Here is a 22,817-nt window from a genome sequence, read left to right as displayed (position 1 = left end):
CTTAAACATTTGATTATACGTGTATTGTTGTATTCCGCCAATCCAAAAGACTACCACCAGTACTACTTGCGCTTCTTCTCGGAATACAAAATAATATTATCACCGCGTTGTACCTGCAGTCATGACTAGCCGAATAAAAAAAAAAACCACGAAAAAGTCATTTGGGAGGGGAACTTTATCTCTCGTACTATTATAATACGATGTGTTCGAAAGAAAAATAATATTATCCAAGGTTGCCGTCGCCGTCAGCTGGTGATGTGCCACACACACACGCACACACACACATACACACACATACATACATACATGAACCATCGGATCGATTTGCCTGTCCACCCCGCCACCGACCTTTGTGCCTGTCCGCCGCCCGTTAACGCGCGCGCACGTTCTCTCCGCCGGTGGAATGACGCAACACCCGGCGTAGTGTGTCAGGTCTCTGACGCGCCGGTCCGACTGTTTTTTTTGTTTTTTCGCTTCCACTCTCGTCTGACCGCCTCTCCGTCGCCCGCACGCCGCCGTTACCCCATTCCCGCACTGTCGGCAATTCCCTCCGCGGTTCGCGCGCGCGCCAGGCGCTCCGCACTGTCCTTAATGCCGCCGGTCGTCCGCGGCGGCGCCACGTTTCCATCGCGATTTCAGCGAGTCTTCTCCGCCCGCCAGTCCTACTCCGCCGCGCCGTCGATGTTTTCAATGCCAAGGTTAGATGCGCACGGGCGGTTCTCAGTGCCAAGGTTGTATACGCGCGGGACGTCTCGCGCGCTCACTCTCGCTATCTGCCCCTCTCGACTCACTCTTTCTCTCACACACACACACACACACACACACACACACACCCTCTTCTATCTTCCCAACAGCTCCGCGTATATTTCATCTCGCACACCGCTGCCGCCGCCAATCGCATTCGCTCGGTCGCCGCGCGGGCGCGCTCGAACCTTTGACATCGCTGTCGTCCCTGCTGCCGCCGCCACATTTACAGATACACGCGCACACGCACTACTAAAATACAATATTGCGTAGAGGTACAGTGTGCAGTTCGGCGTGAGTAATGTGTAAATTTTCTCTTTGTTATGTGTTCAATAAATATTGTATGATGAACAACAAAAAATCGCTAGGACGTGCGCGCACACGATCGCGCATGGTAACCGTCCCCCTTCACACAGCGGCGGTCGCCGAGAATTTGAGTTGCGAGGGTGGCGAATGGGGTTCAGCGGATCGAGTTCTGCAAAAAATAAAAAAACTGGGGCGGACTTAAAACATCTCTGGCGCGTTGAGTATTCACCATAATATGGAAAACGGAAATATTATTATACGCGTGCCCTTGAGCAGTTGCTGACGTTCGGCAATAAGATGAATATTAAAATATAATAATGTTATTAAAACAATCGGAGATTTAATCATCTTGGTTAAATATTTTAGTATATTATTATGTTTAAACAACTAAATCTTTCTGAACTTAAGATTGCCTCGTATTATTTATTAATACATTATTCGTTGTGTGTCGAAACACGCGATGCGCAAATGACAGTCAACCAATCAAATTTTATACCTGAGGGATTAATGATACGCAAACTTCAAACCCCGGACACGACTGTTACCACGCGCAGTTTGTATTCGCAGTAATCTTCGGTATCGTCTGTATAGTGACACAATTGGTCCAATTGTAACAATTTTTATAACGAGGCGCATCTACAGCACGTGCGAAGCGTTTAAATAAAAACAGTACCTATGAATAATATTATACATTAGAATGGTAAAAACACAGTTTGCAAAAAATAAATCATTTTATCACTTACTACTGTGTGTATGCTGAAAATCTATTTTACGGAGAAACATTACATAATTTTACGCTAAAAACTATTGTAAGGCATAAAAAGTAAAATTTAAAATGTTGCAATAATATTATAGTAGATATTTTATGTATACTATAATTTAGTGTAATAATATTATATTTGACAATAAAACGAAAATTAGAAAACATTTTTTTTTCACAGTTATGTATGCTCTTGTGGATTGTACCTATGCATTGGTATTGATTTTATTTTTTAAAACGCAATTAGTACATATTATATCATAATAATATAGTTTAGAACTTGAGATAAACAACTTTCATGAAAAACATTTAAATGAAAAATTATTGATATTATAAATGAAAATGTTTTCATACGATGTAATTATTGTTCTAGGCCTCTAGGGTTATATTTTATATAATATTATATAGAAGCATATTACCTATATATAAATACGTGTATGTAAATTAGGCAATGGCTTTTGGTTAGTTTTGTTAATAATTATTAAATTTAATAAAATAATAAAATAATTTATAATTTATATATTTAGCATCTTTAATATATCATCTATACAATTACTGTTATGTGTATTATTTTGTACATATAAACTGTACATATAATATATTATTGTTTTATCTTTATTCATTTATTGGATATTACTATTACGTAGTAATAGTTTAACGTGTTAAACAACAATATTACACGAGGTCATTACAATGATAGAATATTCAAAATAAAATTACATTACATTTTTCTATTAATAAAATCATTGTGTACAAATAAAATGGAAGTGTTTTTTCTTATACTTTTTGTTTTGATGGAATATCGTTTGTGATAAGTACAAATTCAATGCTTACATATTATTTCAGCTAGACTGACATAAAATATTTTATGTCGACCTTCATTTATTAACCCTTTACTATAATCAAAATCTAATCCTGAATAAATTTTTATAATATTTACCAATAGGTACAATTCATTTTAAAGCACTAAAGTTTTTGACTCTCTGAATTATAAATATATATGAATTTATTTTTTAAGTGGTTTTAAAGTTTATTATACCTACTGAAATATTTATTATTTAATAAGCACTTTTAGGCTTTATTTCTAATACTTGAACATGTAATAACTATTATGTATATGCCATAGATTCTTAGTCAAAAAATGTATATTCTAATTTTCATTAATAGGTTTACTCCTCTGAACACGTTTAGACAAAAACTTTTAATATTTAGCGAAAATAATAGCTTGCTTTCTTATATCTATCAATATATTGATTGGAATTCTCGTAATTAAATTGTACTTAGTAGACTTGTTCAATGTTCATATTACACCATCTAATCTTAATATCTTAATCGTAAAGTGTTGTTATTTTTACTTAAACTTGTCAATTAAGATACACGAATAACTATGATAAATAACTATTATAAAATACAACATAGTCAGCAACCAATAAAAACAAATTTAAATTATACATAATATTTCATTGGTAGTGAGATTAATAAAAAAGTTATGGGTATATTATGCCAATTTAAAAGAATGAATAAAACTGAATGCTACAGTGAATATTCTAAACTTTAAGTGATAGAGATCAAAATATATACTTTTATTAGATTGGTGAATACAAAGAATTCAGAAAAGAGTCATTTGTGAAAAGTTAAAAAAAAAAACGTGTATTGATAATGATTAATATCTGCTTGTATAAACTTTTAATTGTTCAGATTAGTTTTTATATTTTTAATCGATGTTGACAAAATTATACTACTAATTAAAATATAATATTATAAACTTATATTATTTTTATACTTAGAGGAAAAATTCAAACCTAATTTAAGTATTTATATAAAGCTTTATAGATAAATCACATATGTGCTTATTAGAATCCTATAAATACTTTTTTTGTCAAATCAATTTATTGGTATACGTTTAATTTACTTTTAATTGTATCAGCGATTAAACTAAAAATATTTAAAATTTATTCTAACTATTGTGATCAATAAACTGTAATTAATTGAAATTTAAAAGTTAATTTTTAATATAAAATAACATCTGATATTTAAAAAAACTGGTTTTCAAAAATTAAATTTTTATAGTAGATAATATATAGTATATACTATAAGCCATTCTATATTTATATACGTGGATATCAGGATTCCAAGTGTCAAAATGACTAATAACTGAAATGTGTATACATATGATGTGTAGAAACGGGTTCTTCTACAAAACGGACTTCCATCAATTTGTTTATTCTACTTATACACGTTTCAATGATAAACATGTATAAATAATTTTAAGATATTCTATGTATCCGTTATACCTAGTTATATAATTTTATCAATCTTGTTTTATTTATAAGAATATAAAATATAAAATTCTTATTTTATAAAACATGTATCTTGACTATGTATTATGTAACTAAACTTACAATTTCACACTAAATTTGATAATAATCAAATAAATATAATAATTTTATAATACAGCATATTCAGTATCTGATTCTTAGTTGTAATTTTTAATATACGAATAATATATTTAATATATTATTCGATGATCATCATATTCTATAACAAAAAAAAATATTCTGTTGTTTCAAAATCTGAGATTATAACGACATTATTATGATTTTAAAAATAACAATATTAAATAAGATTATACGTATAAAACACTTATATTATAATTAATGGACTCAATTTTGTTTAATATGTATGTGTTGAATTACGATTTCATTTTACTGATTTTTCTCTTTCTGCTAGTTATTCAAATCATCATGAATAATAAAGTAGAAAGGGTAGGTTATGAAATACTTAAATTCTAACAGTTTATTGAATTTCACTGTAAACATGCACCGGGTAGTGGGCTAGATAACTGTATAATAATTAGTCTATATATATATATATATATACCTATAGGTACTGTTGGTATTTGCAACGCAACGCAACGAATCAATTGTGTATTAATGTATTATAATATAGTTATTTTTGGAAAGAAAAATACTCGTACTAAAGCATTCCCAAAAATTATTAACATTTCAAAATCTTGCATTCGCGGTCATACGGTGTATAAACATTTATTTTCTCTACCTATAGCTCATATTTACGTATGTGGTCTGGTGGCCATCGGTCATATATGAATATGCTTATATGGTAAAGTAAGAAAAGAAAAATTAAATCTAACCGGTTTCGTTTTTAACGTCTTGGATTTTTTTCTCCTATTCAACCGGTTTCCTAAAGTGCTGGTAAATATAGATAGTATAAGTCTTAAAATATTATGACTTTAGGAAACTCGGAAGTCGAAAAACATTAAACGATCGTAACGAAATACTGAAAAAGCATAGATTAGATGGAATAAACCTGTTGAAAACGCAATTTTTTTTTCTGTTATAGGTGATAAATTCAGGCTAGTGTTAGCCACTACATTACGCGAGGACGGACAGCCTGATGCTGGCGACTGGAACCCTATAGAAATGGATCAAAACGGCTGTCGGGCTGACAGTTTTGAATACGTCATGTACGGCAAGATTTATAGGATCGAGGGCGACGATAAAGTGAAGGAGTCGCACAAAAACAAACTGTAAGTACATTGTGTGGTTAACTCTTGTAGTCTTGTCGAATAGTAATATTATAACGATAATACGATATGATAATGATAATATAAGCAACCGAACTTATGTTGGGTGGGGTGTTATGGAACTGCCATAAATTTTGATTTCAACGTTAACCAAAAGAGATTGTTGGTGGTAGTGGTGAGAATATTCATGATTTTTCCCACATTATTGTTTCAATGAAAACAAAATACTTCATGTACCTATTCGTTGTGTCGTGCACAATAAACATGACGATTAAAAACAATAGTGTTATTCGTCTATATTGCATTGTCTAAGACGTGCATTCCCTCCACCAGCCACCACCATCGCACGGTAGACTATTTTTGGTTTAGTCCCATAGTGGTGTGCAATAATTGTTTGTACCTATCATGTACGCATGTTTTTTTTTCAATTTATATTACGTAAAGATGTGTCAGTACGGTACACGCAGCGCGATCTATGGGTAAAAGACAGCGCGTGTTACCGCCAAACATTGACGACAGATTACGCAGTCGATATGAGGACTACACCGTCGCTGCAGCTACCAGACAGAACTGCGACCATTCTGTTGTGTGGGACTGGGAACCTCGCTGTGTTAACTTGTCATGTTATTTCGATAATTATTCGATGAAATCAGAGTGAACACAGCTGGTGGTATCTCAGTTCCATCGCAGAACAAATCTACAGACGCATCACTCCACTGGATAAACGTTACTTTAATATAAGTATTATAATTTGTAGGCGTAAATAGCGTTGGGCTAACTGCTGACTGTTGTATAGTCCCTCCTCTCTCAAGTCTCAAACACTATTTACGCCTATGGACTTGTAACGTAATAACAATCTGTATAATAAATAATCATAACTCTGTAGATTATTAATAATAAATAGTAATTATTGTACTAATGCATAATAATAGCAATATTATAATATTATATAGTTTAACATATACCATGTGATCAAAACTATTTATTGTCTATTACTCGCGTAATTTGTGATGATAGTATTGATAAGTTGAAGTTATGCGTGTAATTAATAATAAAAATAACACCGTCGTGGAATTGTGGGAACAGCCAAATACAATTTGTCACTGTCGTCGGTTCGGAAAAATATAATGATAATATTATTATAAATTAAAATATTGTCATTATAAGTCGGTTATCTTTTATGGCTTGCGGAAATTAATGGAAAAAAACCGCACGTATGGTTGCAGTATTGTTACGTTATTATGATTATCCCTGGTGTGCGAATCATTTAATTCTTACGCGACAAGTTCTATTCGCTCTGTGCGGTGAGATAATTATTACTACCTAGATACTATAAGTAGGTATACTTTTAACTTATTATAATAATGCATAATATATTATAAACTGAACGGTATATAACGATTTTTTGGTGTAGATTTAAATTACATTGTATTTTTATTTTGACGGAAAATAATAAACGATTACGATTCAATTAGATATCAGATATTAAAGTAAATATATAACTAGCTATCTAAATACTATTTAATATTATTTTAGATTCTGAGTAGAACGTTGAATATATTGATTTTACTATTTTGTGATAAGGTGATATTAACTCAAAAAGTCAAAAGTTAATAACAATAATAATATAGTATAAATATTAAATACTATAAATTATATTTATTATCATTATAATTAATACATTATTTTCAGAAAAAATTAAATCAATCTATCGTATTACTAATAGGAAAATAAATTACTTTTTTTAGCGTTTACTGTCTTTTATTGTTTTATTCTATTTTTTTTTCATTTACTTTAATGTTTTTTTTAAAGCTCGTATAAAAAGTAAAATAATATTTTTTTTCTTTTCAATGACAAATTTATTTTTAATATTGTGATATTTGTTATATATATATATATACTTATATTCTTTATAAATAATATATAATCTGCCTGTTTGTGGTTTCGGACATTTATAACCGGAATCGTATAATTTAATATTTTATTATATAATGATTTATACTATATTATATTATATATTTGATTATTGCCATTCAATATAGCGCCATTCATGTTGGCAATATATAGTGTACAAACATAAAATCTAAAAATCCAAATAGGATTGTTCCTACATGAGCTGTTAGTAGGTCGCTATGGTGATATGAAATCACTAAAATATTATATTGTCATCCCGCGTATACTGCGCGTTTCGAGTTACTTCGACTAATGATAATAATATGTCATATACTCATATTCCCTACATATCACGTACAGATCGTTGCAGATTTATTTCCTTGTGGTGTATAGGTACTTAAAAATTACAACTTGCACGTATACAGATAGAATCGTGCGGGGCAGCGTTTTTGTCTTAAGTGATACAAATTATAAATAATATATAAAATAAGATTATTTGTATATATTAAAGTACCTATAATACAGCTATATTCGTATATTAAGTACCACTAATCAATAAATCTATCAATATACTGCGTATTTTATAAAAAATAATAAGTGTAATGCTTATGAAAAGATATGGACTAATTATTGTAATTTAATCATACGTTTATGTTAATTTAATACGAAGATATTTTTGATTTAAATGATTATTATTTATTTTTGAAAAAAAATAACAAATGGTTGGCCCTCGCAAGCAACAAAAGTTTTAAAAAAAAGTTTAATTTAAAAATATAATGCTATCACTTTTATCGATGCAATAAATAATTATTTTTAAATACCTAAGCATAATTAAAATAATATTCATGGTTAAAACAATAAATATTCTTTTTTTTAAATAACAAGCTTTTTATAACAACAAACAGTAAATTTGTTTCTTATAATTATTAAATTCATTTATGACTTATCGTATTTTTATCTTAGTATCTACTAAGAAAAACTGTGATAATCATTATCAGAGAATCAAATCCAAATTGTAAAATTTAAATTAATTTCCTACAATATATGTTTTTTGTTTGTTAATTACAACTAATCAATTATTACTTTGATTCTTTAATAAATATTCATGTGCGAACAACCCGTAATAGCTCATGTTTAATTTAAATGATTTAAAATAATGTATACAGTAAAAAATTACGACTACGGTAGTGGGTAGTTATTAAAAACCTTATATAAATTAAATTACTCTTATTTTAGATGATTGACTAATTTCCATCTTGAACAGTGATATTTATACCGTTGATTTTCTTTTGCCAGCACAATCTATGCTTGATGACTAATAAGGTTGGTTTGTATTCATTATTTTAATCAATAACAGTAAACATAAACTGAAAAAATTTAATATACACATATATATGTGTGTGTGTAATATAAGAATGCATATTTAAGGGCTAGGTATTTGTAATCAGAAAAGGTATTATCCATTTTACGATACTTTTAACCGCTTTTTAATATACAAGTTTCAGTATCCCGCGTATATTTTCAATTTATTATTAAATATAATATATTTAGGTTTAGTTAGAAATAAATTAAATAATGTCTATATCTTAAAAAACGAACTTTGAAATTTATATGTATAATCAGTTGCGTAAATTCCAGTGTTAAAATTAATTGTTTATAAACTGTGTATACTCGTACATAACAATGTGCAAGGGCTCGTGTAATTTAATTATAAATAAATTGCTTTGAATTTATTGCGTTAAACAAATTGTTCTGTACCGTAAACCAACAAAGAAGATACCCCTGAATTAAAATAGCAGAGTTCATCTAAGTTTAAATTTGTTGCCATTGTTTCTATAATATGCTTTTGTATTCTGGTTGTTAAATTTTTATAAAATATTGTTAATAAATTTTTTAATTTTTTTCTTGTGCTTTTTAAACACGAATTGAACGAAATTTGTATTTAACAAATTAGAATAATTTCAAACCATAAATGTTATTATCATATAAAATAATATGTAATTTTTTTATCGCCTTAAATTTAGTTAATTTTCTTTCACATCAAATATATTAATTCATTTTTAAATGAAAATTATGTAGAATTTTTTATGCTAAATAAATATTTAATACAAATAATACTTTATGTTTAAAATAATTATTTTAATAGGTATTTTTATATAATAATTCAATGATAATTAATAATCATTTATAAATTGTTTTTATATTACTTCGTTTATACTGACGTTTACTCGAATTAAGTACTAGATTGTGTGAAGGTCTTTTGATTGGTCATTCAATCATGTTCAAATGATATTAAATATGTACGGTCAAGGTTGTGGTTTGTGTACTGATCATATTATCTTCTGGTGCAATTTGTTTTTCAAATTATGTAACATTCATTAATTACACGTAACAGATACGTAGATACAGTTGAAGTCTAATATAATATACCGCTTAAATATGATATTTTATAAATGTAAATCATAATACTTACTCTTAACTTATTTAATCCACTCAATAATAATTTTTTTACTATTTTTTTAATACATTTTTGCATTTATAAAAAATGAAGATATATATTTTTATCAATACTTATTAGTTATTTTGTATTAATTAGGTTAGATTAATCAATTGATGCTTATGATTATTCGGTTAATTTTTTTTGTTATTTAATAATAAAATTAAAATTATTATTCAACTAATTGTTGGATTATACAAAAATATATATCTATAGTTTTCTTATTAAAAATATATATAACATAATTTAAAATATTTAAAATCGCATGCGAGGCTAAAATAGTGTAAAAAATTAAATATTTCGTTGCGCAATATTATTGAGGGCGTAATGAGTAGGCAATTCAGAGGCATTGCTGTATACATCCAGCGTAAAAATAATGTTGTGTGGGTCGTACCGGAAATTACCATTCCTTTATTATTTTATCGTTCCACTATCTACTACTCAATAAATGCTCGCGTTGGAAGTAGTTTTTTTTCTCACTCTGCCTCGCCCTCTAGTCTATCAATATAGACCTTGACGGATTAATATCAGTTAGTCAGTTTCGCAAGTTGTCAATTTTAATTTGAATACAAAGATTATAAAACTTAAGACATGAAGTAAGAGTATCTTAGGGTTGGCTTTCCTTTGATACACGTCACATTCCAACACAGAAAAAAGGTTAAAAGAGTATTAAACTTATGTTGGAGTCTGACGGATGTTCGGGAAAAAATGACGTGTTTAAATATTACAATACCGTGGAGTAATAATAAAAATACCCGCATGAGAGAGAGAGAGAGAGAGAGAGAATAGTTATAAAGGCCAAGAGTCGCGTGGCACGAAACCCCACGGCAGAACTGGGTCAGTGGTGCATTGCGGCGAGTACTTAATGTTGTATTCTCTCTTCAATCCCTTCTACCCCGCTCCACGACGCGGGACGACTACCGTACACTTTTTTTGAACCTTTTATCTATACATACACACACACACACACACACACACAAACATATATATATATATAGTTTGTACATTCATTTTTTCTTCCCGTGCCCTTTCTCTCTCACACTTCCACTCTCGCGTTCGTTTTTTTATCCTTTGCCACCGCATTAGCTTGTCAGAAAATCTATTGTGCGTAAGAATAAAATAAAATAAAAGACAGGTGAATATAAATTTAATAGTGTAGGTCGATCGTGTATACGCCACTGCATACTTAAACCCCTTTGCCAAGTGGGCCACGTCCGTTTCGATTAGGACGTTTATTGATAGCACATATATGTCGGTTGCCAAACTTTGTTGTTGCAAATTTTACTGTACCTAATTTAAACAGTCTATTAGAATTATATTACGTACATGCCAATTCAATTATCTAGAGGCCATTTAAACAGATCCAGTTTATAGAAATATATACGATCTAAACTGTTTTTGAATTAATAATCAACCGTATATTATTGTAATATTACCAGAAAATTTATTTTAATTTATTTTATTTTTTTTACTTATAATAACATGTAAATGTTGTTTGATAGTACCTATTGATGAATAAATAGTATAGTTTATTTAAACAATATTTAAATTTTTAAATAATATTATTGAAATAAAAATGTAAATTAGTAATAATTGGTTGTCTGGTTGTGAATTGTTATTTTTTGGCTTCTGGCTGTTTTAATATAAAATGTATTTATTTTTATGCGCAGTTATTCAGATGTGAATCATGCTTAAATCATTTTTATTTAAATATCAATTTAAAATTATCAATAAACGCTATACATAATCAAATACTCGGTCATGTTTTAAATAATATTTAATATATCCTGGTTAATTGCGAGGACCGCAATGCAGTCATCGATTTTTAAACCTTCTTCAACACATTTTATTACTCAACACTGGTCCAATATATAAAATATAATAATATGCTATATACTATATATACCATATTATACACTCCGTAAAAGTCTACAAGCATAAAACAATTTATCGTCTGTCGCTGTCGTCGTGGTGTTCTCTCCTCATTAGTAACGCGAATGCCGATATAATTAATTATCAATTAGGTGCCCATAGTGTACGGTTGATTGTGATCGCGTGCGGCAAATATTATACGCGAGACTCCAACATCAACACCATGCACCGATTGATTAAAGATTATGATTATTAAAAATATAAATAAATGTTCGGTTTGGTTTGGGTATGACAGATATAGACTTGAACTTTTCGATATTGCAGCAGTTCTTAGTCGATATTTTTGTTTGGTTCATATACACACTTAACGGATAACATAATGTTATAGTGTTCTATTGTTTGAGTGAATCTCACATGTGTGACCTATATCAATCGCCATGTTCTCACTGTACATCACAATAGAGATAATAACTAGAGGTATCCCGGGAAACCAGTCGAAGGGGGTTGGAAATAATTGTACACAAAAAAAAAAAAATAAAAACCCGAGAGAACAATATGTAATGTAACAACGGGTTTAGCCTCGGTCCCGTCTAGGCATGGGTCGGGGTGGGTGTGGTGTTGCGGCGGGTATGATTCGCATGCAGTGTAATGACGAGGAGGACATCGGGCGCGAATATAGTTTCTTACGACGAATACAACGCGCGTGTTGGGCCGGACTCTGCCCCGTTCCCCTCCCCGCCGTGACAGTCGCGCGATGCACCGCCGCCGCCGCCGCCGCAGTTGCAAGCGTACACACGCACCAAAATACACTCGAACGGACGCACACACATGTGCGCAGGCGCGCGGTCGTCAAGCACACAATTGTGCAACGTCGTAGTGTGGCAAGCGGTAGCGCCCGTCCGCCCGCCGCCGCCGCACCGCCACGCCGAGGCTTTGGCTGGCGCCCACCACCGCTCCGCTGTGACCGCCGCCGCAGGCCGCGTACATGTTCATTTCATTCTTCGGTCGTTCGTGGCAGAGACCGGCGGCGGCGGCGGCGACGCGCGCCGTTACGCGAACGCCGAACAGTCGGTGCGGTGCCTACGGGCGCGTCGCGTGCTCGCGTGCCGCCGCATCACAGTCCGTGTGTTCTCTCGCCGTTCACTACACCCGTGTCGCACAAGCCGTCCGCGTTCGGTGTCCGTCATCGTCGTTCTTTTTTTTTTTACTATTCACTCAGCATAGTATTACTCGACCGCTATAGTGGACACCACTGCCATCACGCACACCACGTACACACGTCGTTTCGTACGGGTGCTCGAAGACCGTACCAGAAGTGTTTTTGACATGGACACACGGTTTTGCCGTTCCCAAATCATGTAAATGCACTATCTGGTACGACACTTCGGCGCCCATTTTTCTACTGTCCGTCCGTCGTTATTATACGCTATACTGGGATCGTATCTCCGCCGTCACCACTGCCACACGACGACGACGACGACGACGTCTTCCTCAAGCAGTTACTGTTTTAAATTTTTGTTGTTTTTTTTTTTTTTTTTTACAAATCTAATTATTATTATTATTATTATTATTCTATTTATTGCGTCTGCGCAATGATCGCGATTCACTACATTTCCGACGTGCGTACTTACTTAGAATTGTCTGCGCCGGTACAATCGAACACGATCTGTATGCGGTTAATTTATTGTGATTTATTTATCGTGTCAGCCGCGTGTAGTTGAATAGTTGTTTTGATGAACGTCGAGAGTGTAATATATTATTGTAGGTACGTGTAATATGCAAAATACATAGTCGTATCATTATGATATTACACTTGGCATTAGTAAACCATTATTGTTATAATACGCGTTTTTCGCGCGGCATTTGGCCCACAGCGGTGCACATCATCCTTATCCGCAACGCTCTAACCTAACCGGGTCGGTCTATTTTTAATCAGCCACTGCTAAATGAAACTATAGGTATTGCACGCGAGATGTTTGTTGCGATCCGTCGTACACATTTCGTCTGCCCGAAGCACGATATTATTGCAATTTGCTACGGATAAAACAACGGGGTATAAACCATCCAGTTCATCTTGACATTTGGCAATCGTTCCGATTTCGAAAAAATAATAGTGGTCCAAAAACCAATTTTTCTATATGATATCATATAGTTTTCGGACCACTAGTTTTTTTATCTTTTACATCGTAATGGTTGCCGAGCGCTAAGATGAAATGAGTGAGTTTTACCTGACCCGCGACCGTTTCGAATTTTCCGATATCGCAGTCGTTTTGTGTTGCACTGTAATGTACTTTTTTTTTGCTCGCCGACCTATGTAATAATATACGATATGCATGCGCGCAGTTTCTGCGGGTTGCCGACGCTAAACGCGCACGCGCGTAACAAAGTGCTATATTATTATGTTATAACGATTAATACAAGCCGTAAAACAAAATTGATATATTATTATAAATAATAAGTGTTGTTATTTACGCATTTGTTGTGCATTGTTTGTTCTCAGCCACGACGGTTAGATGCTTAGGCTGCAAGTTGGGACGTTATAATATGCGATTTATGTATTTTAAATCCTATCGGTTCCAAGAGTTCAACGCGCGCACTGAGCACTTACTATTATTGTTTATGTACCTACTTACATTTTAAGTGCACTATACGTTATTATTGTTACTTAGTAAATAATAATTCAGCAGTAATATAATAATATCATTACATTACATATATCTATGCATTAAATCGACCGCTGAAAACGCGTAATTATTGACGAAACATAATACAAATAGAAGTTAACGAACTTGCGTTATATGAAATATTATAATACACCACGTTATATGACAAGTATAATATAATATACATAATTTTTGGACAATTACATAAGTCTACGGCGACAAATATTCTTGTTCGACTCTTGGAATTGGTCCCACTAAATTGCTGTTACGTAAACTTTTTTTTTGTATCACGTAAAATTGTTTATTATTATAATAATATATATTATAATGTTAAGTTTATTGTCATTGTAGTATTTTTAGTATTTTTATTGTTTTTTTTTTTAACTTTTCCTCTTACAACATTTTTAAAAATTAGTAATTAACATAAGAATATTTATGTAATATCATGCAAGCGTGCACGTGTAAACTGTTTAACTGCAGTTAATATTATATTTTTGTTTGTTTAATTTTTTATTATTATATATATATTTGAAACTAGATTTTAATTACAGAATAAAACTATTCTAGTTTGCATATTATATTATGATATTATGTTATTGATCTCTGGGAAAGTTAGTAATTATGAAATCAACTGGATTTTCATGTTTTTTTTTATACTGTTTCCCCTCTACTACTAAATGTAAATATATATCATTATGATAATAAATTACAACCGTTTTCATTCGGAAAGTGATTAAGTCCGTTAATAACGTATATTAAATTTTATATTCATATACATTGTAGTATATTACGTTGCATTATATAGGTATCTAACACTCTAACCAAAAAACTATACACATTTACAATACACATCGAGAACGGTTAATAGGATCTCTTGTTGGTAATTTTTTTGGAATTCAATTCATGTAATATGACAATTTATTATTGGTATTTACTGCAACTGCTGAACGGTTGACAGGTCATCGTCGTTTTGTTACGTGTTCGTAAAATATACTGTACGAAAATGAGGCGAATTGTTAAATGGCGACCATCGTGTGTGTGTGTTTTTAATATAATGAACAATTTATTATCATTTAACGTCGTGTACGGGTAGGAGAGGTCGGTCGACCTCTGCTTCAATAATAATAATAATTATTATTGTCGTCGTGCGGGCCATATTACCCATTTATATTCCTGGTACCTATATTATAACCTTTGGCGCGGCTACATCATGGTAGTTGTCTGTTGAAATTCCACCGACGACGGCAGCAAAAGGTCGTCCCGGTGACGGATTCACTCTTCGATCGAATAATAATAATAATATAACAATCATACAATATGACTTGTATGAAACATGGGCATAGCCGACATGAGCCCAGCAAATCGCAATCCGTCACTCAGAGCTATTAATTCGCTGTTAAATCGAGCCTATACCCGGTAGTATACTCACGATATTTGCAGAAAATCAATGCAGCAGTAGATAATATTATTGCATTCAGCTGTTAATGTTAATCGAGTCCGATAATACCCAAATTATTATTTATGTACAATATGTTTGGTGTTTCTTCACTCCTACCTTATACGCAAATACACAATTATACATACATAATGATTCGTTAAGCACGTTAATTTCCATTTTTTCACTTAGTAATGTATTTATTCAAATTCTAATTTTTGGAATTTTAAAAGACCGAATTTTAAAATTCTTGAGATTTTTTATACCACAGGAGTGTCCTGTGTCGTACAAACTTCTGTTTTTAAAATATGAGCTTATGCAATGTTTTATATTGTAAATTATTTAGTTGATAATTTTTTTTTAAATGTCAGTATACCTAATTCAAAATTATAATCAATAGTTTTTCAGTCATCATAATGTTTATAAAAGTCCTTTAAAATTGTTTTGCAAAAAAAAAAATAGATGTTATTTATTTAGTGTTAATTATACTTGGACTATTTATACAAATTGTATAAAAAGTGATAAATTAATAATAATTACTAATATTTTCAATTCACCATAATCCTCATATCTTCCAAACCTATATATTATCAATCATCACGAATCTGTTATCTTTAGTATACAAAGTATAACTTAAAAACTACTCGTTCAAATTTGAATATTGTTACGAGTACATTAACATTTTCAGAAAAATTATCCATTTAATAATATTTACAGTATAAAAGGAGGATTTTCATTTGAAAGCAGCAGTTTATATCACCACAAAATACTCCTTAATAGTATAAGAAATCCAAATATTTAAAAATATGGTCTTTATATATGTTTAAAAATTCCAAAAATCAGATTTAGAATAACTGTAATATTGAAGAAAAAAGGGGATGAGTATACCTAGGGAATCACCCTGTACATATTATAGATTTATATATGCTCGCCCCTGCAGGTTACAAGTACCGCATCAGCATAACCCTATACAAGAGAATAGCATGAACGCACGCGACGTTCGTTATAATTCAGGTCTTTGCATGTAATTTACTACTAGGTATAATATTATATTGTATATATCACACACACGCACGCGCCATCGTACGACTCGCGGTTGTGTTCAGATTGGCGTACGACCCCTGTTCGACTATATGTACATAATTGTACGAAAATAGTAAAGTTCTTCAAACTCGGCAAGTATTTCTTAAATACATTTGATTTACGACTTAAATTTCAGAATAATAAACCTATGCGTGTCTATAATATTGAAACTCCAAATTTTTCGCGAAAAGAATTCTGATTATATATTTATATATATGTGTGTGTGTGTGTGTGTGTGTGAATTCGAGTAACGTCTACACTTTCGGTTTTCCTGACCTATAATTGTTATTAAATGTCAAATTTGATTTTCTACCAGAAAGTTTCTCGCAGCAAACCAACTTAATTACGTTTGGCGTACTCACCCTGTATACTTATAACATATATGACGTATATTTTATAATGATATAAATACATTTACAAAATGTATATCTAATAATAAATAACAATACCCTCGGAATACTTATATTATGTCGTATTGTTGTGCAAAGACGACGACGTATATTAACCAGGAATATTACAGTACATTGGGTGGGTTGACGTGACACGATATCGATCCTACCTATGTGGTTATATATATTGTTATAAATTGTAATATTTTATAATCTTTAACATTAACACATGATAAACAATCTAATGAGATGACGTATATTTACGCTTATATTATAGTTGGTAATTTTATTTTTTATTCACAAATCGACAATGTCTGGTTTGTAATTCTAATATTAGCAACCTCTGTTGCCACGAATCAAACTTGCAATCATAAGTATATCTATAATATATATTATGTTTATCTTACGTTTATATATACTATACATTATTTAATAATATATTATCCATTATTCGTCTAACGTGAAAAATGACGATGTATATGTAATAGGTATACTACGAGTATATGGTATATTATGTAGAGTACGTGCATCGAGATCATGCATTCGATGTAATACGATTATAAGTTTGATTTGCACGACAATCAAAATATATTTTTATACACAGGTGATTTAACGTAATCATTAATCTAACAAATTCATTCAACGTAAAACACTCATTATTTCAAAAACTATTAGCAGTCTTGAAATTTTTTTTTATATTTTTAATTTTTTAAATTATTAAATAGTTTTTAATTAATATCACAAATCAAAAATAATCATAAACTGCTCATCCATAATTCTATAGTTATATACATAAAAGTACTCTGAAAAATATTCTGTGTTGAAATAAAAAAAACTACCAATAAATGATAAAACTCAGTGATAAACATTAGAAAAATATACAGTTTTTTCAAAAATTTCAAATAGTTTCTGAAATTTTAAATGTTTTTCTATAAAACAATATAAGTACTGCATAAGTACAATTTTTAAATCTTTGTCGTACAGTGCCGTAAAATTTGTAACCATGTCAGTAACTTTATTATAGCGCACGGCCGACAGTCGCCGTATAAATCCATTTTTCTCAGTTTCTCCCTATGCTCCACTATTACTCGTCAAAGTTCTCTTTAACAATAAAAGCTTACGACGACGATTGTTGTACGGCGGTTATGTCCATAGCGTGTTTTGAGCGATGTACAAAATAATGATATAAAAATGTCAAGGCCGCCGAAGGGCAACAGAGCGAACACACTGCACCGCTTAATATAATACGTAGTATAGGTACTATTTAGGTATAAGGTATATAGTAATAATATATAATATTACACATAGGAAACGCATTTTTTTTTTATCAATGCAAGCGCTAGATAAACACCTAACATACTCGTATACCTACGCAATTTATAGTATTTCCGCAGCATACTATTCGTGGTGAGGAATAAAAACAAAAAAATATTAAATATGAAAATTCTGGGGCCGCATAAATAATAAATATAATGCAAAAATTACCTATTCCTATAATATAATACACTGCTGTTCGTCATCGGTGAACCGTACACAATCGATATAATATTATAATATATAAACGTTGTAATAATACGCATGTGTGTGTGTTGTACCTTATACTTTTGTCTTGTATTGTGGATTGAGTATATACATATGCATTGAATATACACCTCATGGTTCATATAATGGATAATATAGTTTGGATTCGAGTATTATAAACGATGAATATAGGGTGGGGGTAGAGAAAACGCACGCGATCTAGGCCGGTGTGCGACATACTCGTTATTATATTACATATTATCATAATTATAATAATATGCAAATTACAACTATATTTTCGATTGATAAGATTATCAAAACATGTTTTTATTTTTAATTCTTTCCGCATTTGTAATATTATAATTTATATAATTGTATAGGTATATATCTATAAATATATATAAGACCACACGCTGTATTATTATACAGGGTGATTCACCCAGCACGCCAACCCCTATTTTTCCATATTGTTCTATGCCAATGTTATAATATTATAATCTATTTCTTCGTCAGAATAGCTAACACTATACATTTTCTTATTCGTTTATACTAATATTTTTCATAACTACGTCTGTAAAATTGTATTATTGTTAAATAACTATTGGGGAACCAGCTCGAACTTTCAATTCAATTTTTTGATTATTGGAGTTTTTGTATATATCTACTTTTAAATTTAGTTTAATAACTTAAATTTCGATTTATTTATATCAACTTTTGAAAAAAAGAAAAGAAATTTATATCATTACATAATTCATATTTTGTATAAAAAATATAAGTACTCATTTAAAAAAAAAATAGTCCTTAAAAGACTAAGGTTAGGTTATTATTTATAAGCGTCATTATTAATTTATTAAAATTTTATGATTTGTAAAAATTGTCCATTACAATAAATACTAGACTGATTATGTATCAAATTAATTTGAAATAACAGGTAAAACAATTATTATAGAGTAGGTAATGACTATTGGTTATGAATAATGACAATATTATAATCCTTCTTACATAAAGTTTGATAACTTAAAAATTAGATATTTTTCAAGAATTTTGTTCGAAATTTCAATTTAAATGCATTAATATTTTCAAAAAAAAATAATGATCCACCAAATAATTTAGAACAAAAGGGAAGGAGTATGCGAATCACCTTGTATATATATACATATTATATATAACCACGTATAATATATGTGTTAATGTATGTATATTATTATCAATTACGTATTTATGTATATTTATGTGTTTATCCATTTTCTATCATCATAGCAGCGAGTGTTTTTGCCGGATTTTCGCACTGTGGCAGTGTGATTAGCTGGTTGTGTACATATTTGATATTATACTCACGGCCACTAAGCACATTCCACTGGGCGTCAGGCCATGTCCAACGATGACGACAACCATGATGAAGTTTATCGCATTGAATAACAAAAATAATATTATAGTAATAGTTAACATTTAATAATAACAAAAACATTAGCCGTGTATAAAAATCACTTATTGATATAAAATCATCATTATTCATTACTATATATTGTACTATGTGTATATATTATCGTTCAGATCGCTTTAATACGAACTGTAATACATATAACGAGAGGTTATCATTATGATGTGTTATTTTTATATTATGTAATTACAATATAAATACAATATTATAATATTGGTTATTAGTGTTTAAAATAACTTTGCGGTCTTCGGTGTACCTACTTGAGTTGACATACAACAGACCAAAGTTTAGATTATAAATTATTGTGCATGTGTGTTGTTGCATACGTATATAATATGATGAATGGGGCCAAGGGGGGCGTTCATCGATGTGTACATAATATAATGTATTACGACTATATTATTAACTAACAGTGAAAGAATATTTAAAAACATAAAAAAAAAGTACATCAAAAACAGTTTTATGGAATTTGATAATAATATATTATAAAATACATTATTGTATTTAAGTAATACACGCGTACTCACGTGCTTTTATGATGGGCGTAAGTTAGTAAAAGTACCTACAATATATACGTACTAGTCATGCTACAGAGTTTGAGACGGGAATCCGTACGACTACAAAAGTGTCGCAATAAAATGTTTTATCGAATTGTATCGGTTGTTTTGCAGCTAACGCGCGTCATGTTAAATCATATTATTTATTTATTATTATTATTAAATGCGTACACGTTGAATGCGGTCGTTGTATAGCTCTGTGAACAGTTTTTAAACCCAGATTATTAGATGGTTATTTTGCACGTGTGTATATGCAGTGAACTATGAGCAATTAAAAAATAAATAAAATAACACTACTCAGGGCCACGGCACTTCAAATAAAACATCTCTGGTATATTAAATACATTTTTTTATCTAGCCCATTTTCTTTCGTTTGGTGTACGCACATTATTATCACATAATACATGTCATTATATCTGACATTCATACAAAAAACAACTTTATATTATAGTCCCCTCCTTAGGACCGGTATAATGTTATAATATATTATAAATTATTAATCAATTTATGGCAATATTATATAACCTACGCTTTAAGTATATAGTATAATATACATATTCATATACATTAAATCGCATATTTCCGGGATTCATAGTTTTCTTTTTAAAATATAAATTTTATTTATTTAACCAATAACAACATTTGGTGAAAATAGTATTACTTTAATACGGAATCGTCGTGGATTTTATGATATTATTTAGTTAAAATGTAATTAACGTAGACATCAAATAATCTTTCGATAGTTAAAAAAAACCTAACTACGCGCAGTCAAAATCATCTTCGTGATTTGCTATAGACTTAATTACTTAGGTTTGCTTTTATGTATCTAATTTGTATACAAATACAATGTATATACTATTCATTAATGAGTAGGTAGTATATAAATGTAAATTTTACTCTAATGAAAATACGCGAGTTTATTTTTATGAAAAGGGGAAAAAATAGAGTATTTTTCATTTAGATTTGAAACTCGCAGAAAAATACAGTTATTGTGTCACAGTCGCTGTGGTATAAACGAAAAATAAAACATGCTATTGTACAGAAAAACGTATTATTTTCACGCGCAACGTGGCCAAACGAATACAGTTTTATAACTCTATCGCAACACATGTCTCGTGATGACGGTAGCAGTGATTGTTTCACACTCCTCTCGTTACTGTGTGAAAAACATAAATATATAGGGATTATGACAGTGACACTCAAAAGCCAATGCACAAATGTAGGTAAAAAATAAAAAACTAGAATATCCGGACCTTCCATTTTACTGTAGGACTTTCTGTATTTGAAGTTTTTTGTACAATGTGCGATATTGCTCTGCTTCTTATTGCCAACATATTTTATCCATCGAGTTCGAAAAAGTAATGTAGTATAATATTATTATCGTTTCTCGCATTTCCTCCATTTAATTACAATACGAAACTCGCGCGTAACGACCTGCGAGTAATCCTGTATACGATTGTATAAAAAGAGAAACTATATAAATATCGATAAACGCCTTCCCCCCTCTTATTAATTTATTACTTTATTGCCCGACATTTATATTCGTTTGAAAGTATTATATTATATTATAATATGTTCTTTTAATTTTATTTTTTAGTGCCGCCTACGTATCATTCGGAGGATTATTGATGCGACTGTTGGGCGATCCAAACAATTTACACGGATTCGAAGTGGACCAATGCGTTTACCTGCTAATGAAAAAATTAGCTTTTTAAAGTTATCTACAGTTAAGAAGGGGGGCTAAAATAATTTTTCTGAAGATAAACTATACACATTTTTATACAATTATAAACATTGCAAATATATATTATAATAATTTGTCTGATTTCTTGTTTTGTTTTGTTTTTTTTTTTTTTTTTTTAAATAATACCATTTTATTGAAATGTGTTGACGGAACCCTTATCGTATTCATAATGAATATACCTACTATCTAAATATGTCTGCTGATGTCATGCAGTAAGTCAAGTCAGGAATGTTAATTACATTCAGTTGTATAATTAATAATAGATTACAAATAATCCCTCTAACTATTGTGCCGTTAATTGATTCCCCGATATCTTCCATAACTGATATGAAATTCATTTTGTTGCATGCTTTTTTATACAATAGCAC

The 22,817-nt window shown here is 30.7% G+C and overlaps 1 protein-coding gene across 1 annotated transcript in view; it reads left to right on the top strand.

Annotated features, from left to right (window-relative positions):
- LOC113554784 (DNA-directed RNA polymerases I, II, and III subunit RPABC3) overlaps positions 1-22,532 on the top strand; it is a 54,841-nt gene extending 32,309 nt beyond the window's left edge. The window contains exons 3-4 of the mRNA XM_026958757.1: positions 5,171-5,357; positions 22,303-22,532. Of these exons, the coding sequence (XP_026814558.1) occupies positions 5,171-5,357; positions 22,303-22,420 (305 nt within the window). The 3' untranslated portion in view covers positions 22,421-22,532. The remainder of the gene's footprint in view (positions 1-5,170; positions 5,358-22,302) is intronic.
- Positions 22,533-22,817: the final 285 nt, after the last annotated feature.

This window comes from Rhopalosiphum maidis, chromosome 2, assembly GCF_003676215.2.
Source record: "Rhopalosiphum maidis isolate BTI-1 chromosome 2, ASM367621v3, whole genome shotgun sequence".
Taxonomy (NCBI): Eukaryota; Metazoa; Arthropoda; class Insecta; order Hemiptera; family Aphididae; genus Rhopalosiphum; species Rhopalosiphum maidis.
The sequence above is the reverse complement of the archived record's forward strand: the minus strand, read 5'-3'. Positions and strand labels throughout refer to the sequence as shown.